We start from the raw sequence: 24,356 nt of genomic DNA, 5'->3' as shown, positions 1-24,356 counted from the left end.
TAGAAAAGCACTGGGGATAAAAATTTGCTACAAATCTCCATGTACGTTTACATTTCTTGGTTTAGGAAGATAGTAAAGCCCTCTATAAGGATAGCCATATGACAATCTTCTGACCACTGTCAGAGGACTTAAAATACTGCATATGTGAAAAGGCAGTCCTGAAACTCATTGAAGGAAGTCAATTTTGATTTTGGACAACTGTGTACTTTTGTTAGAGCCACAGCATCTCTGTTTACAGCTGACACTTCGTTGCATAAGCAGTATCTCAGCTGATATCCTTGGCAGGTTAAACACCTGATTGAAGTTGCTCAAGATATAGGTTATGTAAAAAAAATGATCATATCAGTCTGAAAAGCAGTAAGTACAGAAATGTATTAGCCACATATGCAACTGCATACACCCTCAAATTATGCTTTATTCCTTCCGAATCTCAATTGTTTCTCTAGTAACATATCATAGGGCTTTTTCAGAGGGACCCGAACCTCCTGCCACAGAAATCCATGACTGAACACTTCCAAAAACCATGTATTGCATACTTAAAAATATCTTTAAGAGATAGCTAATCCTGAACTCATCATCTCCATGCAGAGGAAGAATGGGATTTGTGATGCAATGAACAAGGAAGTTTATCAGTCCAACTGCTGACACCAGATCCTCCTATATACAACTTGCTACAACGTACCTCTACATATTTTTCTTACTTTGGCCAGTGAGCTTCTGATGGACAGATCTCTTGGGAAAGTTTAGCAGACATGCAAAATACTACACAACAGGAAAAATGCAAAGACTGAGAAAGTTTACTCTTTTTTTAATACTTATCTCTAAAGGAAGGAGAGTGTTTGAAAGCCTCTCTGAGCAGAGCACTTATTCTTCTATCATATCTCAAAACATCTAACCTTTAGAGCTGAGCAAAGCATAGGAGACAAACCTAGCAACTGAGGAGTGAAGACAAGCAAAGCATCAAGCTGCATATGAAAACATGTAACAACCATCACTGAAAGGAAGCAACTTTACTTGCTATCTTAAGGATTATCTGTTTTCATAACATTCTCCAAAACCAATTAGTATCACTTTATGCAATATTTTGAGGGAGGTTTGACAATTTTTCAAACATTAAAGAGTCACCAAAAAAGCTGCCATTGCTCTGCAAGCTACTGTGGTAGATATCAGATTAGGAAATGGACTCTTAATACATTATTTTCTTTCACTTTATAACATTTTTCCCACTAGCATAATTGGGACCGACATGCTTGTTAGAGCAAGTGAGTGTTTAACAGTGAAAAGTGATTTATTCAATTTTAAAGCCCCCAAACACCTGCTGGGGTAATAACAGGTGTCAGTTCAGCTGGGAGGGGTTAACCACAATACAGCACTTTAGATTTTATTTTCTGATTATGCATATGTTAATCTTGCAGGTAGGAAATGTTAATAAAACAAGGAAAAAAATGTACATATACTTTTCAGTAATATTTACCAGTCATGCTGCTATCTCTGTTTATTCCATTATGAAGTTTACAGTGAACAAATGCTGCATCAAATAACCACGATCCAAAGAGGTTCAAGATGCTGTTAACCTTTGGCCTGCGAGGAGCTGGTAGTGGCCGTGGCTCAGTACTTGTCTGGTTTGGGCTGGAGAGTGGGGAAGTAGAAGAGGGTTGGTGCTGCACTTTTGAAGCATGTGCAGTAGTTACCTATTTGAACAGAAGAACAAATCAGCTCCTAGAAACAAATAAATGACTTCCTCTAACCGAGGAAGCTATCAAATGGGATAAGAACTTAAATACTGAACACGAAATCTTACAGTGCTGGTTTTCATTGTTGCTTTATTCACAGTCACTGCCCGATGCCTTCGGTTATGGGGCGGAGTTGTGTTGATAGCAGTGCTCTGGGGCATGCTCAGCCTATTTACTGGCGTGGGTGGTGCACTGTCTGACCGCGGTCGTGAAATGCCTTTAGATCAAGAAATAAAGCAAGCTTTCAGCAAGAATTCCATAAGGTCATACACAGCAGCACAGTTACTCAGCCTTTGGACCTTCTGTAAATAGACTAGTTTTTCTCCTCTCCCCGCTCCCAAAGACAGCAATAGTAAGAAAAACACCTTTCCCCTTTTACTGTTAGCAAAAATAAATGCACAGACAAAAGAAAACCCTGCTTGTATTAGATAAGCAAATGCTTAACAGTGAGATCAATCAGCTCCCTGAACAAATACTAAAGCCAGTGCAAGAGATGGGAAAGAAAACTGAGCAAGCTATAATCTTACAGTAGCAGGATGTTAGATCAGTCATCTCCTAAAACCTAGATTCAAGAAAGTATTTGTGGTATATAAGAGCTACTCCTCCTAGACAGAATCAGAAGCAACTAGCTTAGAAATTTCCTCTGCAAAATCTGCAGCGACAAACACCACTTCTTCCCATTTGAATATCACTGCCCTCTAACCCCACTTGAAGAATTAAGTGCAAAACTGCAGCATGTCTGAAGATTTGACACAGATTTGACTACATTAAGCACTTCAATGCTTAACATATACATTAAAAAACTGACTTCTCATCACTGTTGCACCCCAAGCAAATGGTCATGTATGCCCTACGAAACTATTACTTTGGTATAATTTATTTTTTAATAGATGGTGCAATATTTTGCCAAATGCATGCATTTTGTAACTATGTCAGAGAGAGCAAGATAAAAACAATGTGCTTTGGCACTTGGTGTAGAAGGTAATGAGATCTCATTAGCCTTTGTTGTTAGAGCAGCAGCGTGGACTCCTGCACGTGCCTGACAACACACTGTGTGTGTGTCCATCCACGCAGAGCTTGAATTTGATTTCTCTGAAAGCTCTGATGTGCCTGAGTGCTGGACTTTCAAGCACACCGCGCATTTCGTCTTCCTACAACAGATTTTCAGAAGCCTGAAGTCTCCAATTCACCATCCTACCAGAAGTTCACATACAGAGAAAAGGTCCTGGCGTGCCTGCAGCACAGTCAGGGCTGGCAGGAGCCCACAGAAGTGCTCAGCAACACAGTAAACCTCAGTCCCAGATCCCCTTCCTCCCCAGGACACGGGCTGAGCATGTGCACACCTGAGGGCTCATCGCCACTGCCCAGGAGCAAATGGAGTCTTGGACACCCAGATGCAGGCCACTAAAGACCGACTGCAATGCCTCTGGTAAAGATCTCAGATAAGAAACCCAAACTATTCTTAAGGGCCAATAGACATTCCCTGTAGAAAACACCCAGCAAAGGTACTGTACAGAGCTGACAGTCCCACAGCACTTCCCTCTGCTCTTCTCACAAGCCTTTCATTACAAACTGTTTTATACACTCAAAATTAATTACCAACCCAGGTTTCACAAAAACCTCAGTTATAGTATGTTTTCTTCAATACATGCTATAATTAAAAGCCTTTTTTTAAAAAAAATGCGCTGCACAGGAAGGATTCTCTCCCTGTCAATGCACAGTTGGCCATATTTATTTTATTGTTTCAGTGGAGACAGTCAAGTCCTACCATCACAGAGAGGAAGACACTTTGACAGAGTAATACGAGGAGATTGTTTTCTTGAGGTGAAGCCACATTTTGCCTACATATAATCTTCCTTTCAAAAATTTGGGTAGTATCTGATAGACTAATGAATATTTAAAATCTCACATCTAGTATTAGTGAAAAGCAATCACAGTGGACACAATAGGTTTCAAGATTCATGATGACTGTCTAAGTAGTAGCTTCAAAAACTTTCTAGAACAGTCAAAATTTGTGGAATTGCTCTTTATTATTCAGTAACTTTTTAAACAATGCTAGGACCTAAGGAAACTGCTGGAGGTTGCGAGATGGGCGGTTCAGGCTGGATATCAGGAAAAGGTTCTTCACCAAGAAGTGGTCGGACACCATGGCAGTGGTCACGACTTTGAGCCTGCTGGAGTCTAAGAAGTGTTTGGACAATGGTCTCAGACAAGTGGTCTGGTTTTGGGTGGTTCTTTGGGGATGGTTCTTTGGGGACTCAGGCACTGGGCTCAATAATCCTTATGCATCCCTTTGAACCTGGGACATCCTATGATTCCTACAAGTGTGAGAACTATAGTAACAAAAGCTTTTTTTGCAGTGGGGAATACACTACCAATGACAGTCTAATTTCACAGCCATTTTCTTTTTTTCTGAAGTTTTTATTAATCTGCTCAAGTCTTCTGCAGTCTCCTATCAGCTCACACTTCTGGCAGATGACAGCATTTGTTTGCAGACATTTAAGCAAAAAAGCAGTAGGAGACAGGCAGCTCTTCAGAGTTTACAATAGCATATTATTTCTGAAGAATTTTCAATAAGCCTGAAGAGTACTTAGAATGACGCCTTAGATTTCAAGTACTGTATAGCATTACTTAAAAATTACCAGCCAATGTTTACTTCTGCCTTGCCTTTCAGTGAAGTCTGTCTGCTGGTAACCGAGTTGTTCAAAGAAATAGATTTTTCTTCTCAGCAGTAGTAGTCACCCACTAATCCTAAATTAAGTGGAAGTAGCAGTCATAGTATAAATAACTAAAGATGCCAGTCAAAAATCAACACCTTACAAGAAAAGGGGCACTGCACACAGCTGTTGCCACGAAGTTTAAAAACAAAGTCATCAGTGCTCACAACATGCTAAAAGCATAACATTTGTACTATTGGTTAGACAATGAGAGAAAGAAGCCCTATTTGAGAAAGATGTATGTTGAACTCAACAGTTAATTTTTCTTTGCATTTGTTTAAAATTAAGGTTACCTGCAAATTTATGCATTCAAATCTAATTACTGTGTACACAGATGGTCATTTAAAAGTGGCTGTGGGTCCCTTCCCTATCAATTCCAGGATATATTTGCTAATGATAAATTGCTACATTTGTTTTCTGAAGAATACAGATTTGAAAAGAACGAAAAAAGATTAGGTTACTATTTGTAGCTATCCACAGGTAAGTCAAACGTGTTACCTAAGAATGCATCCACTAAACAGCTGATCCCACGCATGGCACGAAAGAATATTTGAGGCAGATGTTTAAGGCAGGGGTATTGATTCAGTTCTTGAGTCATCCCACTCACATTCAGAAACTGCTCCTGAAATTTGGGGGTAGAACTAATAATGGCTGGGTTACTCAAATCCACAGGATTACTATGCAGACACAAAAGAGAGAAAAATATATTTTAGTCAGTTTAAGAACAGATATTAAGAATGCTTAACAATGCAATAGTTGAAGGCAATTAATTAACAGGAACACAAAAGCATCAGATAAAAGACTCCAAATGTCAGCATCTTGTCCCAGCATTTTTCTATTGGAGATTTTTTGTAGCTTTTTATGTAGTCAATTTTTCCTTACTGAGTTGGTAGTAGTGGTAGTAGTCTTTAAGCATTAAAAATATATATATTTTTTATTTTAAACATGTATCTATAAAAGAAAAAATTAGAAAGCTTCAAATATTACCCAAATAGACTTTATAATTTTATTAATACTCAATGAACTGAAGCATACACTAGAGAGTAATGCCACAGTTCCATAACATTAACTGTATATGAGGTCTTTTGAACTATGTTTGTAAAAGGTTCTTACACTGTTAAAATCATTCATAAACAGTAAGCGATGAATTACATATTGCCAGCAAAAAATAACTAGGAAATGAATGGGATGTAAAAATTTGAGTTTTTTCCCTGACAAACACAAATCCTGTAACAGCAAGACCAGATTTACAGTACTTGCAACATTACCTATCATAAATTAAGAAAAAGAATGGATTTTTGATTAGTTAAAAAAAGGCAAGCTTTAAACAGTCTGACATTTAGGTTTTTATGTAAAACATTATTTACTAATTAAAGTTTAATATTCTATCAATTCAGGACATTAACGTTATACCTTTCCCAAGAATCCTTTGAATAAAGCATGTCACTTGGTTCTGTTGCAAATTTAAGGAAGAGTACTATACATGTTAAAACTAACCATGTAACTTTCTACATAAAAACAAAGAGATACATCCATTTTAAAAATAATCTTTTGTAGGTTAAATTTAACACCCTGGAAAGCAAATGGAAGCAGTACACATCTCAGAGTTATTGTTCTGCTTTTCCTGTTTGCTATCTCAGAGAAACAGAGTTCTATTGAAGTCTTGTTTTTAGCTATTTGGCATTTTGGAGGATCTTGAAAACATTTTTTATTGAACTCATTGACTCAGAATGCAAACTGGTTTGTTTGAAGTGGAACAACCCACTCATGACCTTGCACTGGACTGCTACAGGGCACTGGTACAAGTCTCTCACTTTATTCTACTTAAGTACATAAAACTTAGCAATCTCCAGAGATTTTTTTTTATTTCAAGATATTATAAAAATAATGTAAGAATGTGAACAATAGATGATTATAATTATAATACCTCAGCATATGTAAAAAGCGAAACCAGGTTTGTGCAACGCACTCATTATCCATTTCAGGAGGAATCAGACCAGCATCTTCATCAGGAATCTTAAATGGAGGAAATGAAGGTCCATATGTAAAACGCAGCAATCTAGAGAGCAAATCAGATAAATCTGTCATTTAGTTAATGTTCCTCAAAATTTAACTGTGCATTGGAGCCTCAAAGAAATCAGCAGGAGGCCATGAGCAGCAATGCAACATCTTAAATCTTCCTAGAGAAATCTAGTTTATACGATCATTTAGCCTCCTTGAAGCTTGGAAGGGTACCTGTACCTGCCTTGGAGCATGCCTGAAGGTTCAAGCAAATTAAAGCATAACACCCCACGGCAGCTCTCCCATGCATTTAGCCAGGGGAGTTGCCAACTAACATAGGCACATACGTAAGTGACAAGACATTACATAAAAAGGACAAAAGAAATAATAATCAAGGACCTTAAGCCCTTATCCCCAAGGTTCTTTAGCTGAAGTGTCCAATGACGTCAACAAGTCACATCAGGTTATAAGTCTAAATTACAAAGCACCGATGACTCAAGATTTACACCAGCCCACTAACAACACAACGCAATCCTGCAACAAGCACAGGATGGCAATCCACAAAATAGCAACCTCTTCAAAGAGGGGAAAAAAAAGGAAAAAGATAGGAGTTTTCTTTTGCAGAATCTGAGAATTGCAGAACAGTGGAGGGGAAACCCACAGAGGACTTAAACGTAGTGCAATATCATGAAGATAATGGCTTAGATAAGCGAACTAAAATCTTTATGGTAAGCTTCTCTGAGCCACTTCTGTCTGATTTGACTCCTGCTTTATCCCCAACTTTGCAAACTTCCAGGCTCATTTCCCTGATCAACATAATCTTAGCATTCCCTAATAGGATGGAAGAGAGCTGAGTGGTGCCTTCTCAAACTCCTGATGTTCCCTGACCAGTTCTTGGTTTCCCTAAGCCAAACTCTCTTGTAGTACCATTTTTCACATCCTTATTTCTCAACCAAGAGTGCTTGTTAATGGACGCAGAATGCCCCACTCAGCACTGCCCACCTGCAGAGCTTCAGACAAGCCGTATACTTTACAAAAGTAAAAACATTACAACTAGGTGACAGGGGAGAACAGAAGTCTAACTCTTGGGTAAGCTGAGTTCCTGTTTTCTCTTTCTCAGCATTGAGAACTACAGTAACTGGCAACCAACTAATGCAAAAGACAGCCAAAGTGCACAGGGAGCCCCAGTCTATCACAGGGACTAGTCATCTAGACAAGCCAATGAGCTTTAGGACAAGTGGCCTTCTTTAAGACCAAAATAGAAATAAATGTACCTACTACCAGGCAGTAACTGCTCTCCAGTATGCCACGCTGGATGCCTCAGCACCCATTTACACTTTGTGCCCCAGAGGGATCACCCTGTAGGGTATTGCTGAGGAATTACCTAGTTCCGAACAACCCCATGAAGTCTGGTGTTAGCCTGGGCTTACGCCTTGCAAAGTCGTGCCCTGCACTTCTGAGTGCAGAAGGAAACTTTTATTCTGCTATGAAGTCATATCCATGGATACAGACTAACACTGCATGTGTGTACAGAATCCCAAATATAGCTTTCCATGTAGTTTTAAGTTGAGACTCTTACAAGTTTATTGCTGAAAGCCCAATTCAGACAACTGTTTACTAAAACAGCACTTTAACTGGTTGAAGCTGGAGTACTAAAAGCACAGCTTAAAATACAACTAAATGTAAAGTTAGCATCAGAGTTCAGTTTTCTGTGAACTAGATGTAAACCAACATTACTATGCAGCAGAACAGCAGACTACAACATTACAGAATCCCTGCAGATTATGCATCAACAGAACTAAGACTGTTAGTCAACAGTGGAAGATAAAATGTGAGCATGAGGTACATGGAACAGAACACCAACGCATGTTTGGAGACAGAGCTGTGCTTTTGAGATCAGTGAATCATAAAATATTTTCCGTTATGCAATGCTACATCTAATGAACTAAAAATAGCTGAAGAAAAAACGTGGGAAATACACAGAACTTGTATTGCAGCTTTATTTCCCACAGGTTTAGCAAGTAGCTGCATAACCTGGAAAAATCCATCCACACTTGCTTTTTTAAAAAAGCAATTAAAGAGCAAGTTTTCACCAAGCTAAATAAACCCTTGCAGAAAGGCATACCACTGAATGCAGCAGTTTTAATACATTTTCAAACCTTCATACAAATGATTATTGAAGTCTAAGGAGAACTGAGAAAAGGTGACCAATGCCCCTGCTCCTCAATCAATCAAGTTTTCTGCTCCAAGAGGATGAGATTTGTCCCACCAAGCCTTCACACCACAAAGACCCCATGATTAAGGGTTCTGAGGCTCTCCTCACTATTTAGGGCCTCCTGCCACAGCCTATCCTCTCCTACAGCCCCCTAGTCCTCCTGTTCCAATGCCCACTGTGGCCTGGTACTGCTCTCCTTGAGACCCACTATGGGGGAAGGAGGCTGCAGCCTGCCCCGGCTCATCATGTCACCATGGCCAGAGGAGCATCACCTCAGCTCTGGAGAGCAGGAGATGCAGAGCTCAAGGAGCCACCTCAAACACAGCAACACGCAGACACTGCTCAGCAGTAACAAGCACCTAGTAAGCTTGGTGATGGCTGTCACTACACATACAGATTATAATACTACACAATTGTAATATTAACGACTCATTCCTCACAAGACACGATGAAGAAGTCAGTGATGAAGACTGATATACATAGACAAAGAAAAGTGTTGATTATCAGAGAAATGCTCAGATCATACAGTAACAAGAATCAATAAGAACCAATTTAGATCTTCACTTGCAGAATTAAGACATACATGCTTGAACACGTGTGTACAGCTGTGTGTATACACATATATTTACAACAGGGGCTTTCAAACTTAGGATCTTATCCCACTTTAAAAGTCTTAGTCTACTGTGTCAAGAATAGATCATAGATCATCTATGACACCAGCTGTTTAATGATGGAAATTGAAATGGGAAAACGTACTATATATACGTATATAAAATCTCATGGGGAATTAGCAAGCGGTAATTTAAGACTATTTGAGAGGTAACATTTTCTGTTTTACATGTGGTAAATGAACTGGGAGAGAGAGCAGAGGGGTTGGAGTGAGATGATCTTTAAGGTCCCTTCCAACCCAAATGATTCTATGAACAGTAAGAGTCAAGAGTACTAGCAAAATCTCTTATTACGCACTTCGGTTTGCTCATTCATTCTGGGATCACTGTGCATTTCACAAATAAGCAATTCCAGAGAAAAATCAAGCTGCAATTATCCCAGCAGGTATATATTTCTGTGGGATTTCTCCTACCTGGAAGTAAGGGCACAGATGACCTTGCTCCACTGCTCAACTACTGCAGGGTGATGTCGCCAGTTGGCCACCATCTCTTTGGCAGTTTTCCAGTAAGGTGGTGTTGGGAAGCATCGTGTACAAGCCAGTAACCACACCTCGAACAGCACGCCAATTAATTTTTCAGCCAGACTTTCAGCAATGCCACCTTACAGCAGAAACAAAGCATACCTTTAGTGAGCACTCAATCTGAATAACTTCAGACTCCAAAGAATATTTCAACCTTAAAGCACTCTCACAAATGTCATGATTACATCTCACAAATTTAGATTTCAGTTTAAGCAATAACTGCATAAAGGTTAAGTTTCATATCATTTTTCATTTGAGTGATTTCTGATGACTTCCTGCAATCAATTAACTTTCTTCCTTTTTTTTTTTTTTGAAAGACCAAAAATAATGCACAGAACCCAGCCGTGTGTGTGTCACTAAGATATACTGGGAATTCAGCTACCAATCTTAGGCTGTCTTCCATCACAAAGAATATTTGATATCATTTATTTATTTTAAAATGGGTATAAACTGATAATGATTTTTCCAGTAGGCAGGCCAAATTGGAAGGCACATACAGGTTTCAGTGACACAAACAGGGAACGATGCTATCTGCATCTCTTCACTCTGCGTGTGTACAGAGTCTGCTGTTCTGCAACAATACATTTCAGAGAACTGACTGAGAAAGCATTCAATCTTTTCTGACAAGGCTTTCTTTCAGGATAGCGTAGCAGAATTATGAGAGCTATTGCACTCTAAGAGCTTTTAACAGGTCTCCCCCCATTCCCCTGGCAGGTCAGCATCCAGCAGAGCCAAAGCTTTGTTCAGTAATTGAACCAAATGAAAATTTAACACAAACCTTGCACAGTTGGAGCTGCTAGAAGAGTGTCATTAATCTGAAGAAGAAATAACAACAAAACCTCCCAGGTTTCTCTTGCCATAATTGTTGATTCACGAGCCAGTTTCTGGACAGCTTTCAAAACCTGCAAGCACAATCTAATCTGACTAGATCCTGGGTCTGGCCTGCAAAAGAAGAAAGTGCTATTTGAGTTCCTATGCAGGAAGTGAAGGGCACTGCACAGCAATGTGTACAATAACCTGAACTTTGAGGAATTACAAGCAGAAACATCAACATTATTGAACTTGAGCCAAGAACACGTAACTCTGCATTGCAACTGTCTCTGAGCACCCTAATGCTGCCTTAATGAGAACAAGATGTACCATAACACTTTGCTCTACATGGCATGGAATTCACCAATACAAAACAAACATTTTAACCAGACAAAGTATAACCCATTATGCCAGTTGAATCTATCTTAGAACAAACAACATCAATGTTGTTGGGATATCACTAACTGTTCCATATGCAAGTCAGACAAGTGTGTTGGAATTAGAAGAAAACATTAACAAACTGAGTTAACTTCTTCCTAGTATACCTCTTGCTTGAAAACTTAGAACCAACTCTTGCCTCCAATTCCTTATATTTAAGAAAAAATGATAAAGAGAGTTATTAAATAGGCAAAATAGACCAAAGGAAGAAGGGATAAGGATAGAAGCTGTCAGTGTCGTTTTTCCCTACTCTAACAGCCAGTTACACCTTGTTACTGCTGAGTGACATGAAGCATTGCACAAGTAGCAGACTCTTCCAACCAGTTAGTTTATACAAGGCAGAATGGGTAAAGAATAGCAATATGAAGTGCTCCTGAAAATGTCTCAGGACACCAGTAAACAAAGCTGAGCAAGCCTAAATGTTTAAGGAGTGAAAGAGATCACAGATTACAGATTAAAGTGTGCAATATTTGCAAGCCATTTTTCAAGCTGTATACTTGAAATGTCAAGCCGTAAACTTAAGCCCTCCTACCACTCACTGAAAAAAAAAAAAACATAAAGATATTACCATCCAGACTACTAAGTAGCATTACTGGAGTCCAGCCAAACACTTTTAATGTGGTATAAGCCACAAGTCACGTTACGTGGTAAGGCTTTCATGAACACGCTCATCCACTAGATAAAAATCTGATTCTTAGAAATTAGTAGCTCACATTGAGATCATTCATAGACAGATGCTTTTTAAAAATACATTCCACTCTTATCTTTATAGACTAATGTATTACAGTACTGGAAACAAGATTACAAGGAAACAAGATATCTAAAGCAAAATTTCAGACTACTAGTTGCAGTTCAGGGCTTCAGAGGATTGTTCTACCAAAATGCTTATCCTACCAGATCATTTCACAAAGCTTGGGACAAGCAAGTCCTGCCTTGGTTATAGCACTACTTTTCTACCAAGCAACAACAGAGCTCAAAGAATATCCTTATTTCGCTGCTCTTGAAGTTTCAAAATCTGTCTCAAGGCTTGATTCCCTAAGAATCAAGCAAGTTTGTGTAAAGGGACTGACATATAGAAACTCCATGTGACTAATGGGATACTTCTGAGCTAATCTGAGAGGCAACTCTAAGTCCCCATCCATCTATCAGTTCCTCTTTTCCACAAAATCAATTGAATGGCAAGCTGGTTGGCAGCATTTTGCAGGCTCACATCTGAAGATTTCCACAGGAGCTGTCCTATTGGTTCCCACACTCATACCCAACAAGAATCGCTCCCATGACTTCATGTGTAAGTTAGAAGTTACCAGGAAGTCACATGCCCCATGGCCTCTCAAGACTTTCCAGATATCTTAGCTGGACAGAAAACACCAGTGCCATGTCTACGTTCCAGGGTGAGGGAAAACAGTTTTCCTATTTTCTTTCCATTCTTCAAACAAAAGTTGGCAGTATCAGAACTTTATCTGACAGTAATAACCACCACTGCTGCTTAAGCAAGGCTTCCTGAATATCATAGTGTTCGTCAGACATCGACAGCCTTGGGGTTGCTTGGGGAATACTCAACTACATCATGAAAAGAAGCCCTCGTTTCTGTAGGTATGGACAGAAGATCAGCGTTGGAGAAAAGGATGCAACCACCCTTTGTCTACTCAGTCTGGCAGATAGACAAAAAGGAAACAACTTGCTCACCTTTCATCATTCATAATTTTTTAGCATCACGCTATTTCAAGGACTGTGCACAGGAACAGTTGATTTACTTGAGCTTTCAAACTAGAATTGCTTACACATATCTGTTCTGTATTTGCTGGATATATATTCCTGAAATGGTATTTGAGTTGACCCACCTTAAGGGTCACTTACTACACCTTAACTGTGCTTCTGCAGAGTCTCAACCCCCTACCACAACTCTGCTTGCACCACTTTTAAGGCAGCTAAGCATCCTCATTGGTTGCAGGATACCAGGTTAAGGAAGGAAGGAAGCTATTTTAATCACAAACCTCTATAGGAAATAGGCTTTTAATTAAGGCTTGGTATTTCCCCATAAGATCAGGCTACTTCCCTTCCAGGAGATAGTTCAATGCAGGTTGCTACAAGAGCTCCTGAGTAAGCATTCTACAGGCACCCATCAGTACCAGCCCCCTGAATTAATTAGGTAAATCCAGGAAGCATTCTCCCATTTCCCTGTACTCACAAAGGACAGCAGGCTTATCTTTTCTCTCAAGCAAGGTGCACACAACTCAGTGCTGTATTTAATCTTCATTATAACATGCTTGCCTGTTGCTGGAATTAATTCTGACTATAGCTCCTTGGAAGAGAAACCTGAAGAGTTTTTTCTTAAAATGGAGTAGGAACTTGAACATGAAGTGTTGCCAACATCAGTCACCAAAAAAAAAAAAGTGTTTCAGTTACACATTGGGGCTCTTAGAAGAACAGGAGAGCGGTTATACTTTGTGATGTGGATGTAAGCACACAGGTTTACGGTCACCCTGCATCTGTAGGGTAACTCTTTCATTCAACAGCCAGCATGTGCAGCCTGCTTCAGCCTCCACCAGTGAGGTTGGAGCAGAAGGGTGGAATGGCAGTAGTGCCAACAGCACACAGGAGACAAAACTGCCTGGTAACAAGGCCTCTGGTGCAAAGCAGGGCAAGGGAGCACAGCAAGAGCTACTTAATGGACACAAGAAGAGTGCATTCTCCACTGTGCTGAGGGAATAAGGATTCCCAGAGAGCATACTTAATTCTCTACGTGTTAGAGAGCTGTATAAGAGGTAGCAGGACAGACATTCTTTAACAATTTTCAGACATTCTTTAACAATTTAACAATATATCAGTGGCCAGTGTTTTTGACATTCTAGACACATAGATGCAACTTCTGAAAGAGTTCTGCTTTCACTGGAGACTATCTGGAACTTCTACCTCCATGTTTAGACTTCGTTGTACAGTGGCTTCATACTGGTAAGAAGCCAAGTGACCTCTTGATACCACTACTGTATTGTATTCATTATTTTTCATTATGATGACCTAGTGCTTAAAATGAAAGCATACTTTGTGCCTGCATCAAATGACTTCTTAAGAAACAAAAATTTTCAGCCTCATCATGCATCAGTACCTCATTGGTACATTATCAGGCATGTAAGGAATTTCATGAGACTGAGTCCAGAGAACACACCAGAAAAGGGCTTTTAAAATTATTCACATCCAGCAGAGATTAAGAGTTCTTTTCCATTTTCCTTGCAGCTCAAAAAAAAAAAAAAAAAGGAAAGTAAATTGAATCTGTATACCACTTTTGAGTCTTCACACTCATTTACTGAAAAACAGTGACTTGACACTTGTACCATACAGAAAAGTTGAGACCTCAGACAAAGGAATCAGCAGTGTAACAAAAAGATGGGATTATCTTCAATAATTAGGTCCATAAAGATACTTAGACATCTGAAACTAATATTAGCTGTAAAATATGAGACTCAGGCAGAAATACATTCAGTGCTGAGGCTTGAAACTGAAGGTGGAAAGACAGCAGCAAGGAGGTATCACTATTTCTGTTCTTCTTGGTCACACGTTCTTGTTTTCTTCTCAGGGAAGGCTTCTGTATACTGAATTCTGACTTTATTCTCATGATTGAAGTCCCATGAGAAAACCCATAACCCATCTGAGCCTAGTCAAGGCATCAGCCAGGCCTAGGCTAATGGCCAACAGACAAGGAAGGGAGTGACTGGGTTCATCTGCATTTCATTGGCATTTCCAACACAATGACCAAGAAACTGTCAATAGCCAGAGACAGCTTTCTGCTGAAATCTAATCTGAAGCATTATTTCTTCAGATTTATTCCCTCTGTGGGTTCCCTGATCATCTGTTAACAGGAATTAAAATATTTTCCACTGCAAGTTAAAAGCAATGAAAACTTTGGTTAGGCTGTAGAATTCAAAACAATCAACAAGTAGCAGTGGCCTTCTCATCTCAAGTTGCATGAATTACTATTCAAAGCCCTTTATTAACACAACCTTCAGATAAAGTAATACAAGCACAGAAGAACATTTTGAAGGCCACTTGCAGTGATATGGCATTAATATTTCGGTAAAGTACATGCTTTGGTACTTACAAACCAGTACTAAACTAGAAGTAACTTCTGACTACAAGCATTTAAATACCGTTTCACAGGGCACTATTAAAACATCTCCTTTATCCAACATGTTCAACATCACCAGGTACATTTGAAATAAACTATACACCAAATATGATGTTGAGGGCACCCAAGGCAGTGTAACTTTTTGTCTAAGAGCTAGAAGCAAGTATATCAACATCATCATCTAAGCATGTTTAGTGTAACAGCAGGTTGTCAGGTAGCAAGCACTCTTCTGCCGGGTTCTTCGAAAGTCACCAGTGAAAGATGGTCAACATAGTTTTGCTCATTCAACAGGCAGCAAGTTGTAGACATTGAGAAGTTACTAACTACAAGGTGACCACACTTCTGATGGCATGGGATTACCATGATGTGCTCTTCGTTATCAGTTTTACACGATACTAACACATGATCACGCGGTGATGCTATTTAATCTTTTTCCCCCTTCCATTCACATAACAGAGATCGTGCATGAAGTTCTTAGAACAGCAAACATTTGTGTCTATGAATAATCTGTAACTACCTAAACACAGCAGCAACTCTAAGACATGTATGGAGTGACATCTGCCTTGTAACTCTGCAACAACAGCAATCTTACATTAACCAGGACTCTGCACAGCTCATCAGGCTTTTCTAACAGAGGTTACCTGCTTGCTATGGGTCCAAGTTCCTGTGCCTTTCTCCCACCCCAAACACTACCAGCCTGACACTCACCTCGGTACAAAGAGATTTTGGAGATGTTTGAGAATGCTTTGAACATAAAGGTTTGGTTCCTTAATAACTGGTAAAGGAATGGAGTCCTTAGGTAATACAAGAGCCATGATCCAATCTGTATATACGTCGACACAGTATTTCACAGTATCGCCATCCAGAGGGAGGGTCAGTCCATAACAAACTACCTCCATAGTCCATTTTACCTACGCAAACACAAAAGAAAGTTGTTAAAAGTAAGTTTGGGCAAGTAAACAACGATCAGTGCACACTGGTTCTAATGCAACAACGTAACTGTAGTTATGCAGTACAGGCATTTCTATCTGATGTAGACAGGAATTAATGACTTATGGTTTTCATATGGTATCATGACTTTACAAAGAAAGTCTTCAGCCTAAACTGTATAGAGAACTCTTCAGAACATACAACGAGCTGGACAACTACCAGGTGATGTAACAGAAGACTTTCAAATTCTAGTAAATAAATACACATGCTTCAAAAAAAAAAAAAAAAAGTCACACAGTTGCTTCAACAATAACAAAGGTAACTCCACAAAGGCTTTAATGTGTTAAGCACTAAATTCAAATCCAACACCCTGCTTCTTTAGCCTGAACTTCCTGGTATAGCAGCTCAGATAAACACCAACACCACACATCGCTCACTACTAGGTCACAAAGTACACTGCTGCTATGAACTGGCTGCGAACACAAACATTATGTAGATAACTAACCTAAAAATACAGTACATTTCAAAAAACCTTGGACTACTAAAGAAAATTATTTTCTATAGCCTCTTTTATTTAAATGACCACTCTAGCATGAGAAAAATTACGATATTCAAGGAAATGCACTTACTTCTTTGTCTGTTTTTAGTAAACTTTCACTTCCAACTGATGATGTAATTAAAGCTTGCCCAAGAGGACGCACCACTGCATTTGCCACTTCTCTCCCCACATTTTCAGGATAGCTGTGAAGTACACTGGTATTACCCTGATCATTTTGAATGACAAGATGCAGAGATCTCCACTCCGAGTACATAGTGCCTCTATGCTACAAACCAAATAATACCTGGGGGAACGGAGGCAAGAAAGACAATTAGTAGATATAGCTATGAAAACAGTTACCAAAACCAAAGTTGTTTGCTACTGTAAATTCAAGGTTAATGAATTTGAAGACCCATAAGAGATTTTAACAGCTGTTATATAACCTTAATGTTAAGGTACCTGAGATTTATTTATTTATTTTTACACATTTTCCCCTCCTAAAGTTTCAGTTAGGAACTAGTTGCCCATTCAAGACACTAAAAACTTGAGAAGCAGCAGCTTCACCTTACATCTTCAGCTAGTGGCAACCCTGCAGAAAAGGTATTCTTGCTTACAGGACTTCCTTGGCTAAATAGAGAATCATTCTATATGCATGTATTTAATTCATATAAGCAATGGTTCCCATTCATACCTTATGCCCTTCTTCAGTTGCACAGTAGTTAGAAATACCAGGAAACTGACAAGAAAATCATATCCATCTCAGAAGACAGAATTCAGCTTTTTTTTTTTTTAATTCAATCCTAGAGCATACGATAATCAAAGTTTTCAGCCATCAGTTTTGAGTAACTGATAATGCAATGTGCATTTACCCTGAAGCGATGTAAGGCCTGACTGAGCCTTCGTGGATCACTAATTTAAATCCAGCCTCACTTTATAGTTTCACTTTAACTTCACACATTGCTACCAAATCTGTCCTACTTGCAATATAGACTACTACTGCATTTCTAACCCCTGTAAAGTCAATGCACTTCCAGTTCTTCAACATAAAAAGAAAAAAAAAAGTCTTTCTGCCTTAAGAGCAGTGGGCCATGCTGCAGCACCAGCACACACACCCCACCAATTTGTTTTTCGGCAAGCAGCTCCGGGCAGCACAGTGTGTGACGAGCCCAGCAGCTAGCCACAGGCTGCAGTCCAGCCTCAGCAGGCAGCTCTGAGATCGGCTCCTCAGCGCAGTAGGAAAGCTAAGCCAGCACAAGTTTCCTGTCTGCTGGGACAGTTTTTAAGCTAGATCAAGATCTGATCTCACTGCAGTTAGACAAAGATCTGTACCACACAGAGGAACCAGAACACACAGCCAGGAGAGGTGGCGAGAGCAGGTTTTCATACCTACTCCAAGTAACTTAGAGGTGCTGTTCCAGCAGGTGGTACCACAGCCAGCAGAACTGGGACAGCACCATCTCCCTCCTCCCCCCCTCGTACACCAGCGCTGGCATCAGTTACTTGAGGCTGCTGACCACCTGAACGATAGAAAACAAGGCAAGCAGGGCTGGCACAGGAGGAAAGGCAGAAGCATGGCACAGCTCAGATCAGCTCAAGCTGTCACAAGCAGTGCTCCGAGGACTGCTTGCCAGCTCTCCTTAGCTGGCGCGCTTCAGCACCTAGTTAGTTACACAGGGAATGTTTTGAATGCCTCCATTACACATTTCTTGGCCCAAAACCAAACAAGAAGGCAGGCCTGGAAATGCACCTTCCGAGAAACAAGCCACCCTTTAAACACGTCCGCCAACTGAACTCACTCCCCAAATCCTGACTTACACCTAAAAACCTGCACAAAAAGCCTGATAACTCCCTTCTGGGGAAGAGGCAAGGCAAGGCAACAAGGTCTTGGGTTTCCAAACTGTGTCCTTCCTGGTTTGAGGCAGCAATCACACATGCTCATCTGACAGCAGCTTACTCAGAGCAGGTGCAGCCCGCAGGAAGCATATCCTCAGCATCCTTTGGGCATTTTTTCCACCTCTGTGAGCAGTGGCAGGGGAATGCCCGTCCCACCACCGTCATGATGCTTCGGCTTAGATGAAAACACCTCCAAGACACTGGCTCTTGGGACACTGAGAAGTCAAAACAACAACAAAACCACCAAAGAGGGAATGGGATCCACAGTCCCAGTTACAATCATCATCCTTTGTAATGGCTTCACTCACTGGTTAACTTCTTCAGGTAGATTTTCCTGCTGCTGTTTTTTCCCCTTCCTTCAGATCCTATACCCAATGGGCTTCATCTTCCCTCCAGTCCTACCTGGACACTGCCTTAGCCTCCAGCTTGAGCTGGGAGGGGAAGAACGAGGGGTAGAAGTGGAACTGCACCCACCCCATACACCCTGCCCTTCCCCCCCAGTCTGCAGCGGGTCTCCACCAGCGCCACGGGCCCCCCTGACCCTCCATGCTCCCAGCTTTGCTGCTCCAAAGGCAAGTGTGAATGCACTCCCCATGTGAAACAGGAGTCCATTATAGAAACAGGTAATGCCATTTGAGATCCAGTGTTGATTTAAACCGATTTCAGCTGCTAGCAGCACATGGTTTCCACCAGCATGTGTCAGCTGAAGGAGCTAACAGCTCCCGCCTGGCAGGAACTTATCAGCCTGCAGATAAGTGCCAGCACGCCCGCCCTGCCTGCCCTTAAACTAGCACAGGGCTCCCAGAAGCATGGAAGTGTTGCACAGCACAAGGGAATTGTAGGCAGCCCCTATACAGGAGACGAAAGTAAATCATAGGACAGGGAGTCACAAATTCTGAAGCATTTTGCATAATCCTCATTGTACTGACACAAGGTAAGGTGACCACATCCCTCTGTATGCAGCTCCCAGCCATGCCAAAGCAAGAGATGTACAGCTGTTTTGGCTAACCTCCCCAAATTCTGAGAGATGGAGCATCTGTAACAGATTTGGGATATGCCACGTCATGTGTAAGATGTTTGACAGCAGCACAGGGGTAACCAAAACCTCTGGTGCCACATAAACCCAGCCTCCTGCTGGACTGCCAACACAAATTTAATACTCAGGAGTGAATTCTCTCAATATTCATGACTTCCTTTGGTCTTGCCATAAAATAATTTTCTGCTATACTTATCAATATACAAGGAATAATGAACTAAGGAACTATCTCAGATGTAAAATCCTTTTGAGGCAGGATTCCCTAATGTTATTGACTTGCCTCCTACATTTATCTGCAAGGACTAAAAGTTGCTTTTCATTTTAGATCCTACTGACTGCCATTGGAATTGGAAACTGTCATCATCTGTTAGGACCGTGGTACAGCTAAAGCCATCTGCAGTTCAGCTTCTTGAAACTGGACAGAAGTTGAAAAATGCCAGCAAGTCACTTCACCATTACATCTGTTTTGAGGTTGAACCTGTGAGAACAGAACACTCTGGCAGCCCTGTAACTTGCTGAAAAAGCTCAATACAGAAGGTACCTAATGCTTCATAGGAAGAGGACCACTCCCTCCAAAGAGGATGTATTTATCAGATTACTTAAACATCTATACAACTTTGAAAAAAAAAATACAGTTTTCACAGAGTACCTTGATTTTAATTCCTGTTTCTGCAATGTATTGCATTTCAGTTTTAAAAACAGTACTCTGAGTGGCTCATTTGACATCAGCCACATGGAATCTAGGAGAATTCAAATTCCATACCAACAGAGGTATAAAATCACTAAAGACTTTCAGGGTTACAGACTACCTAATTAAGGAGAGGAAGAAAAATAAATACAACTAGGAAATTCACCAAGCATCTTTACACCCAAGTTTGGAAACAGAACTCATCTATGTTCCTGGAGGCTGCAGTAAATAAAATAACCTCAGATCTTTACAGACAAACAAATTTGAAAAGAAATTTCTAGCATCAACAGTAGCGGAACAACTATAGAGTTAAAATATGTACCATCTACTATGAAACTAAACATAACTTCCAATATTCCTTAGAATGGTAAATAATTTGAATATATTACCTCCAGAGCCATTTCAACTTAGGAATTTTCATAGCTAACATCATATAAACCACCAAAATAGGATGTTTCCGCATTTAAGACCAAAGATCAACTCATAAAAACTCTAGAAGTAGGCAAACATGAAAGAGTTACTAATGAGCTCATAAAACTGAAAATTAAAAAAAAAAAAAAAGATATTTGTTTTATTTCTAGTCCCTAAAGCCTTCAGATGAATAGCTGCAGCCAAAATGTTTAAACTCCTGGATCAGTAACACTGGTGAAGATTACCCATCTAAATAACAGCCCCCCATTCTGCAATTACTTCGAAGGAACACACTAGAGCTCTGAGCAGCAGTGGAGTTTTCGGAGTGTGTGCAGGGCAAGGGTAAAGAACCAACATTTGTTTAGGGAGCAGCTCCTCAGAGTGGGTGCAGGGAGGGTTGGGGACAAGCTTGAACACTTATCCCTTCATGCTCAGCAACTTCAGATGTAAAAGATGTTTGCCTACAACAAACACAAAAGGGCTTGGAGCATAAGGACAAACTATCCCCCCAAAATGGAAGCTTCCTGGTTTCATCAGAACCAAAAAGGAGGAGCCTGAGCTGAAAATTCAATGGAAGGAATACTGTTAATAGAGTAGAAGCAAAGACCATCAGCGGAGATACCCAAGCAAGACCTCACTGAAGAGTGCAGAGCCTAACACAAACAAACAGCAATACAAAGGGACTACTTCATAAAGTTCTAGAATATTAAATACACTTCACAAGTATTTCATGCAAAAACAGGGTCCCCCCTCCTCACCTCACCTTGCACTGATGCCCCTCTGTACTCTGATTTTCTGCTGGAGGGTACAGAGAGCAATCCAGGTCTTGGCAAGATGAGAACTCAGCACCACTCTCACAGCAAGTCCCCCAGGAGTGCAGAAGTGCATGCTCCTCTGGGTAGCTCGCCTTTGGAGCCCACCCAGTAGGTATGCTGCATGCCCAGCACACGCTGCACTCACAGACACCGCACAGAGCGGCCAGCAGGCAAAACCAACAGAAGGCCCACCTGAAAAACTCACATCCCACAGGCCCTCCTCTGCTGAAAGCCTTTTTGTGTGTGTGAAGTTGGCACTTTGTTAAAGAATAAACTGAGATATGTGTCAGGATTACTGTTAAATGAAAAATCTACATTCGAAGCATGAAGCGATCAAGCAGAGGAAGAACAGGAACTCGTGTCCTCCACCCCCAGGCCAGGTGAGCCATCATAGTGCTGCTGAGCATTAGAGTGGAGCTGTGATGCTCCCCAGCCCAGGGAAGATGAATTTGCCCATCTTTCTCACCTAGCTACAGAAGTCAGTACACAAAGCTAAGCTGGGAAAGATAGGGTTTCAGACATAAGGCACTGTTTAAACCCCAGAGCTAGGGACTCCTCTCCCCCTGCACTCCCTGCTCATTAGGGTCTGAGCCCTCTTCAATACTGCGGGTCCTGAGAACACAGCCCTGCCAAAGCAGGAAGCCCAGGCACCTGCTGTGCAGAAGGTTACTACCCAGGAAGTACCTGGGTACTGCCACAGCTGCAGGTTAACAAAGCCCTAAGAAAGCAAAATCATCAGTCAGTTGGGTGAGCTTTGGCTACTTTAATCTGCTGTCAAGGTTCATTACTCAAACATTGCTACTGATCTGCTTTGTGCTACCACTCCGTCTGTAAGAGCTGCAGTGAGAAAGCAATCTTTCAGGTAGGCTACCTGAGAATTTAAGGAGTTCTCGCAGCCCTCACTGGTGCCAAAAGCTGCTTAGGGAACTCTTCCATAGAGCAGCGCATTTCCTTGGCCCAGCCCCAGAGCAGTTCCCATTCAGCGCTTTATTTTACATTTGGGCTTCTTCCCCGGTGCAGCTCCTTGTGCAACTCCACCAACCGCCAAGGCACAGTGAGGAAGGGGCTTCCCAAGGCCGATGCTCCCCTCAGCCTGGGCTGCGAGCCTGCTGCTGGGCCTCAGCTACTGCTCACCTCCTGAGCGGCAACCTGACCTGCTGCCCGCGGCCCCGAGCACCGGAGGAGACGGGAGACAACGGAGGGGCCCCGCAGCGCTTGCGGGAGGTGCGGGCAAACCCCGGGACACGAAACTTCTCCCCCTCCACCCCCCCCCCGGCCCGGTGGGGCCGTTCCCGGGGCCTCAACACCGCCCTGGGCCGGCCGCCGGGGCAAGGGCCGGGACCGGGCCCAGGCCCAGACCCTTCGGGAGCCCCGCGGCCCCCAGGAGCTCGGCGCTGCCCTCGGGGCCGCCGCCGCCACCACAAACACCACAGGCCCCAGAGCAGGGCCGGGGAAGGGGGGGGGGGGGAAGGAGGAGGAGAGCGGCCGGGCGCGGGCAGCGCCGCCGCGGGAGGGCCCGGAGCCGCCTCACCTGCGCCGAGGGGCCCGGCGGGCATGTCGGGCCTGCGCGGGGACGGCCGCTGCGCCCTCAGGCCCAGGGCTCCATGGTGCCCGCGGCGGCCGAGGCGACCCAGGGCGGGCGGGCGGACACCGCTGCGCTGCGCTCCGCTCCCCGCGGCCGCTTCCGGCAGCGCCACAAAGCGCACGGTGAGCAGCCCGGACCCAACGCGCGCCGCGCATGCGCGCAACCCCGCAGCTCCACGGTACCCCGCCCGAGCGCGCGGGCAGCGCAAAATAAGTCGCGGGGCAGAGCCGCGCGCCTGCGCAGTCCGGCGCGGCGGCGCCTCCGCCGCCCTCTCCTTCTTAAAGGGGCAGCGGTGGCGGCCGCAGCTCTGTGCTGGGGGCTCCCGGGCACAGGGGCTGGCAGCAAGCGAGGGCGCTCGCAGGGAAGATTCGCTCGGTGCTTTCGCTGTAAGGCTCCGTATCACCCGTGTGCTCCACCCCCGGGTGCAGTCCTGCTCAGCAGGGCGGTTCTCTGGTGTTCGGGGCAAAAAGCAGTGCTCTGGAGAGCTGCTGCAGCAGCACACGCAGCAGGGGCTGGGGGTGAGGCAGCAGCAGGGCAGGGAGCCCGTCCTGCTTGCCGAGCCCCTCTTTCTCTTGCCCCCGCTGCCTGCCCTCCCAGCTGTGCAGGCGCTCCTGCCATTCCCCTGCACTGAGCTTGACAGCAGCAGAGAAAGGAGAGCTCAGAATTTATCCACCGCAGCCCCTGGCAAGATGCCTTTCTGTTCTCCTGCACTCAACACGTTTCCCAAAGGACTGATCATGTCTTTGGGCTGTGTGCCTCTGCTTTAGCTCTCCAGGTCAGTGCAGTTTGCCATGTTTGGATTTTCTGCCTCTTACTACAGGATTCATGCACTTCACTGTTTTCACGTTATCCCTATTAGTGTGCAAAAAAAAAAGTTACCATTGCTTTCTTTTCTTTCCCTGCTAGCAAGTCTCCATCTGCACAGGTGCAGGATTCAGATTCACTCTCCAATGAAAAGCATGAGTTAACCTTGCTGTGTGTTAACCCTGGTGGGCAGGTGAGTCCCACACAGCCACTCACCCACTTCCCCCTCCATGGGAAGGGGGAAGAGAATTAGAAAGGCAAAAGTTAGAAAACTCGTGGGTTGAGATATAGACAGCACGATAAGTAAAAAGAGGAAATAAAACAAAGCAAAACAAACAAAAAGAAAGAAAAAAACATGTGATGCAGAATACAATTGCACACCACTGGCTGGCCAATGCCCAGCCAGTCTCCAAGCACTGGCAGCCCTGCA

General features: G+C 42.6%; 1 protein-coding gene across 5 annotated transcripts in view; it reads right to left on the bottom strand.

The window, feature by feature from the left end:
- Nucleotides 1-23,178, bottom strand: part of RALGAPB (Ral GTPase activating protein non-catalytic subunit beta) — a 65,106-nt gene extending 41,928 nt beyond the window's left edge. For all 5 annotated transcript variants that reach the window (XM_084296626.1, XM_084296627.1, XM_084296628.1 and 2 more), the window contains exons 1-9: nucleotides 23,069-23,178; nucleotides 16,786-16,998; nucleotides 15,935-16,137; nucleotides 10,634-10,797; nucleotides 9,748-9,934; nucleotides 6,378-6,509; nucleotides 4,949-5,127; nucleotides 1,802-1,950; nucleotides 1,475-1,691 (exon numbers count right to left, since the gene is read on the bottom strand). In XM_084296626.1, the coding sequence (XP_084152752.1) occupies nucleotides 1,475-1,691; nucleotides 1,802-1,950; nucleotides 4,949-5,127; nucleotides 6,378-6,509; nucleotides 9,748-9,934; nucleotides 10,634-10,797; nucleotides 15,935-16,137; nucleotides 16,786-16,968 (1,414 nt within the window). In that variant the 5' untranslated portion in view covers nucleotides 16,969-16,998; nucleotides 23,069-23,178. The remainder of the gene's footprint in view (nucleotides 1-1,474; nucleotides 1,692-1,801; nucleotides 1,951-4,948; nucleotides 5,128-6,377; nucleotides 6,510-9,747; nucleotides 9,935-10,633; nucleotides 10,798-15,934; nucleotides 16,138-16,785; nucleotides 16,999-23,068) is intronic.
- Nucleotides 23,179-24,356: the final 1,178 nt, after the last annotated feature.

This window comes from Netta rufina, assembly GCF_964035555.1.
Source record: "Netta rufina genome assembly, chromosome: 16".
Classification (NCBI taxonomy): domain Eukaryota; kingdom Metazoa; phylum Chordata; class Aves; order Anseriformes; family Anatidae; genus Netta; species Netta rufina.
Note: the sequence above shows the minus strand (reverse complement) of the source record. Positions and strands in the feature narration are given on the sequence as shown.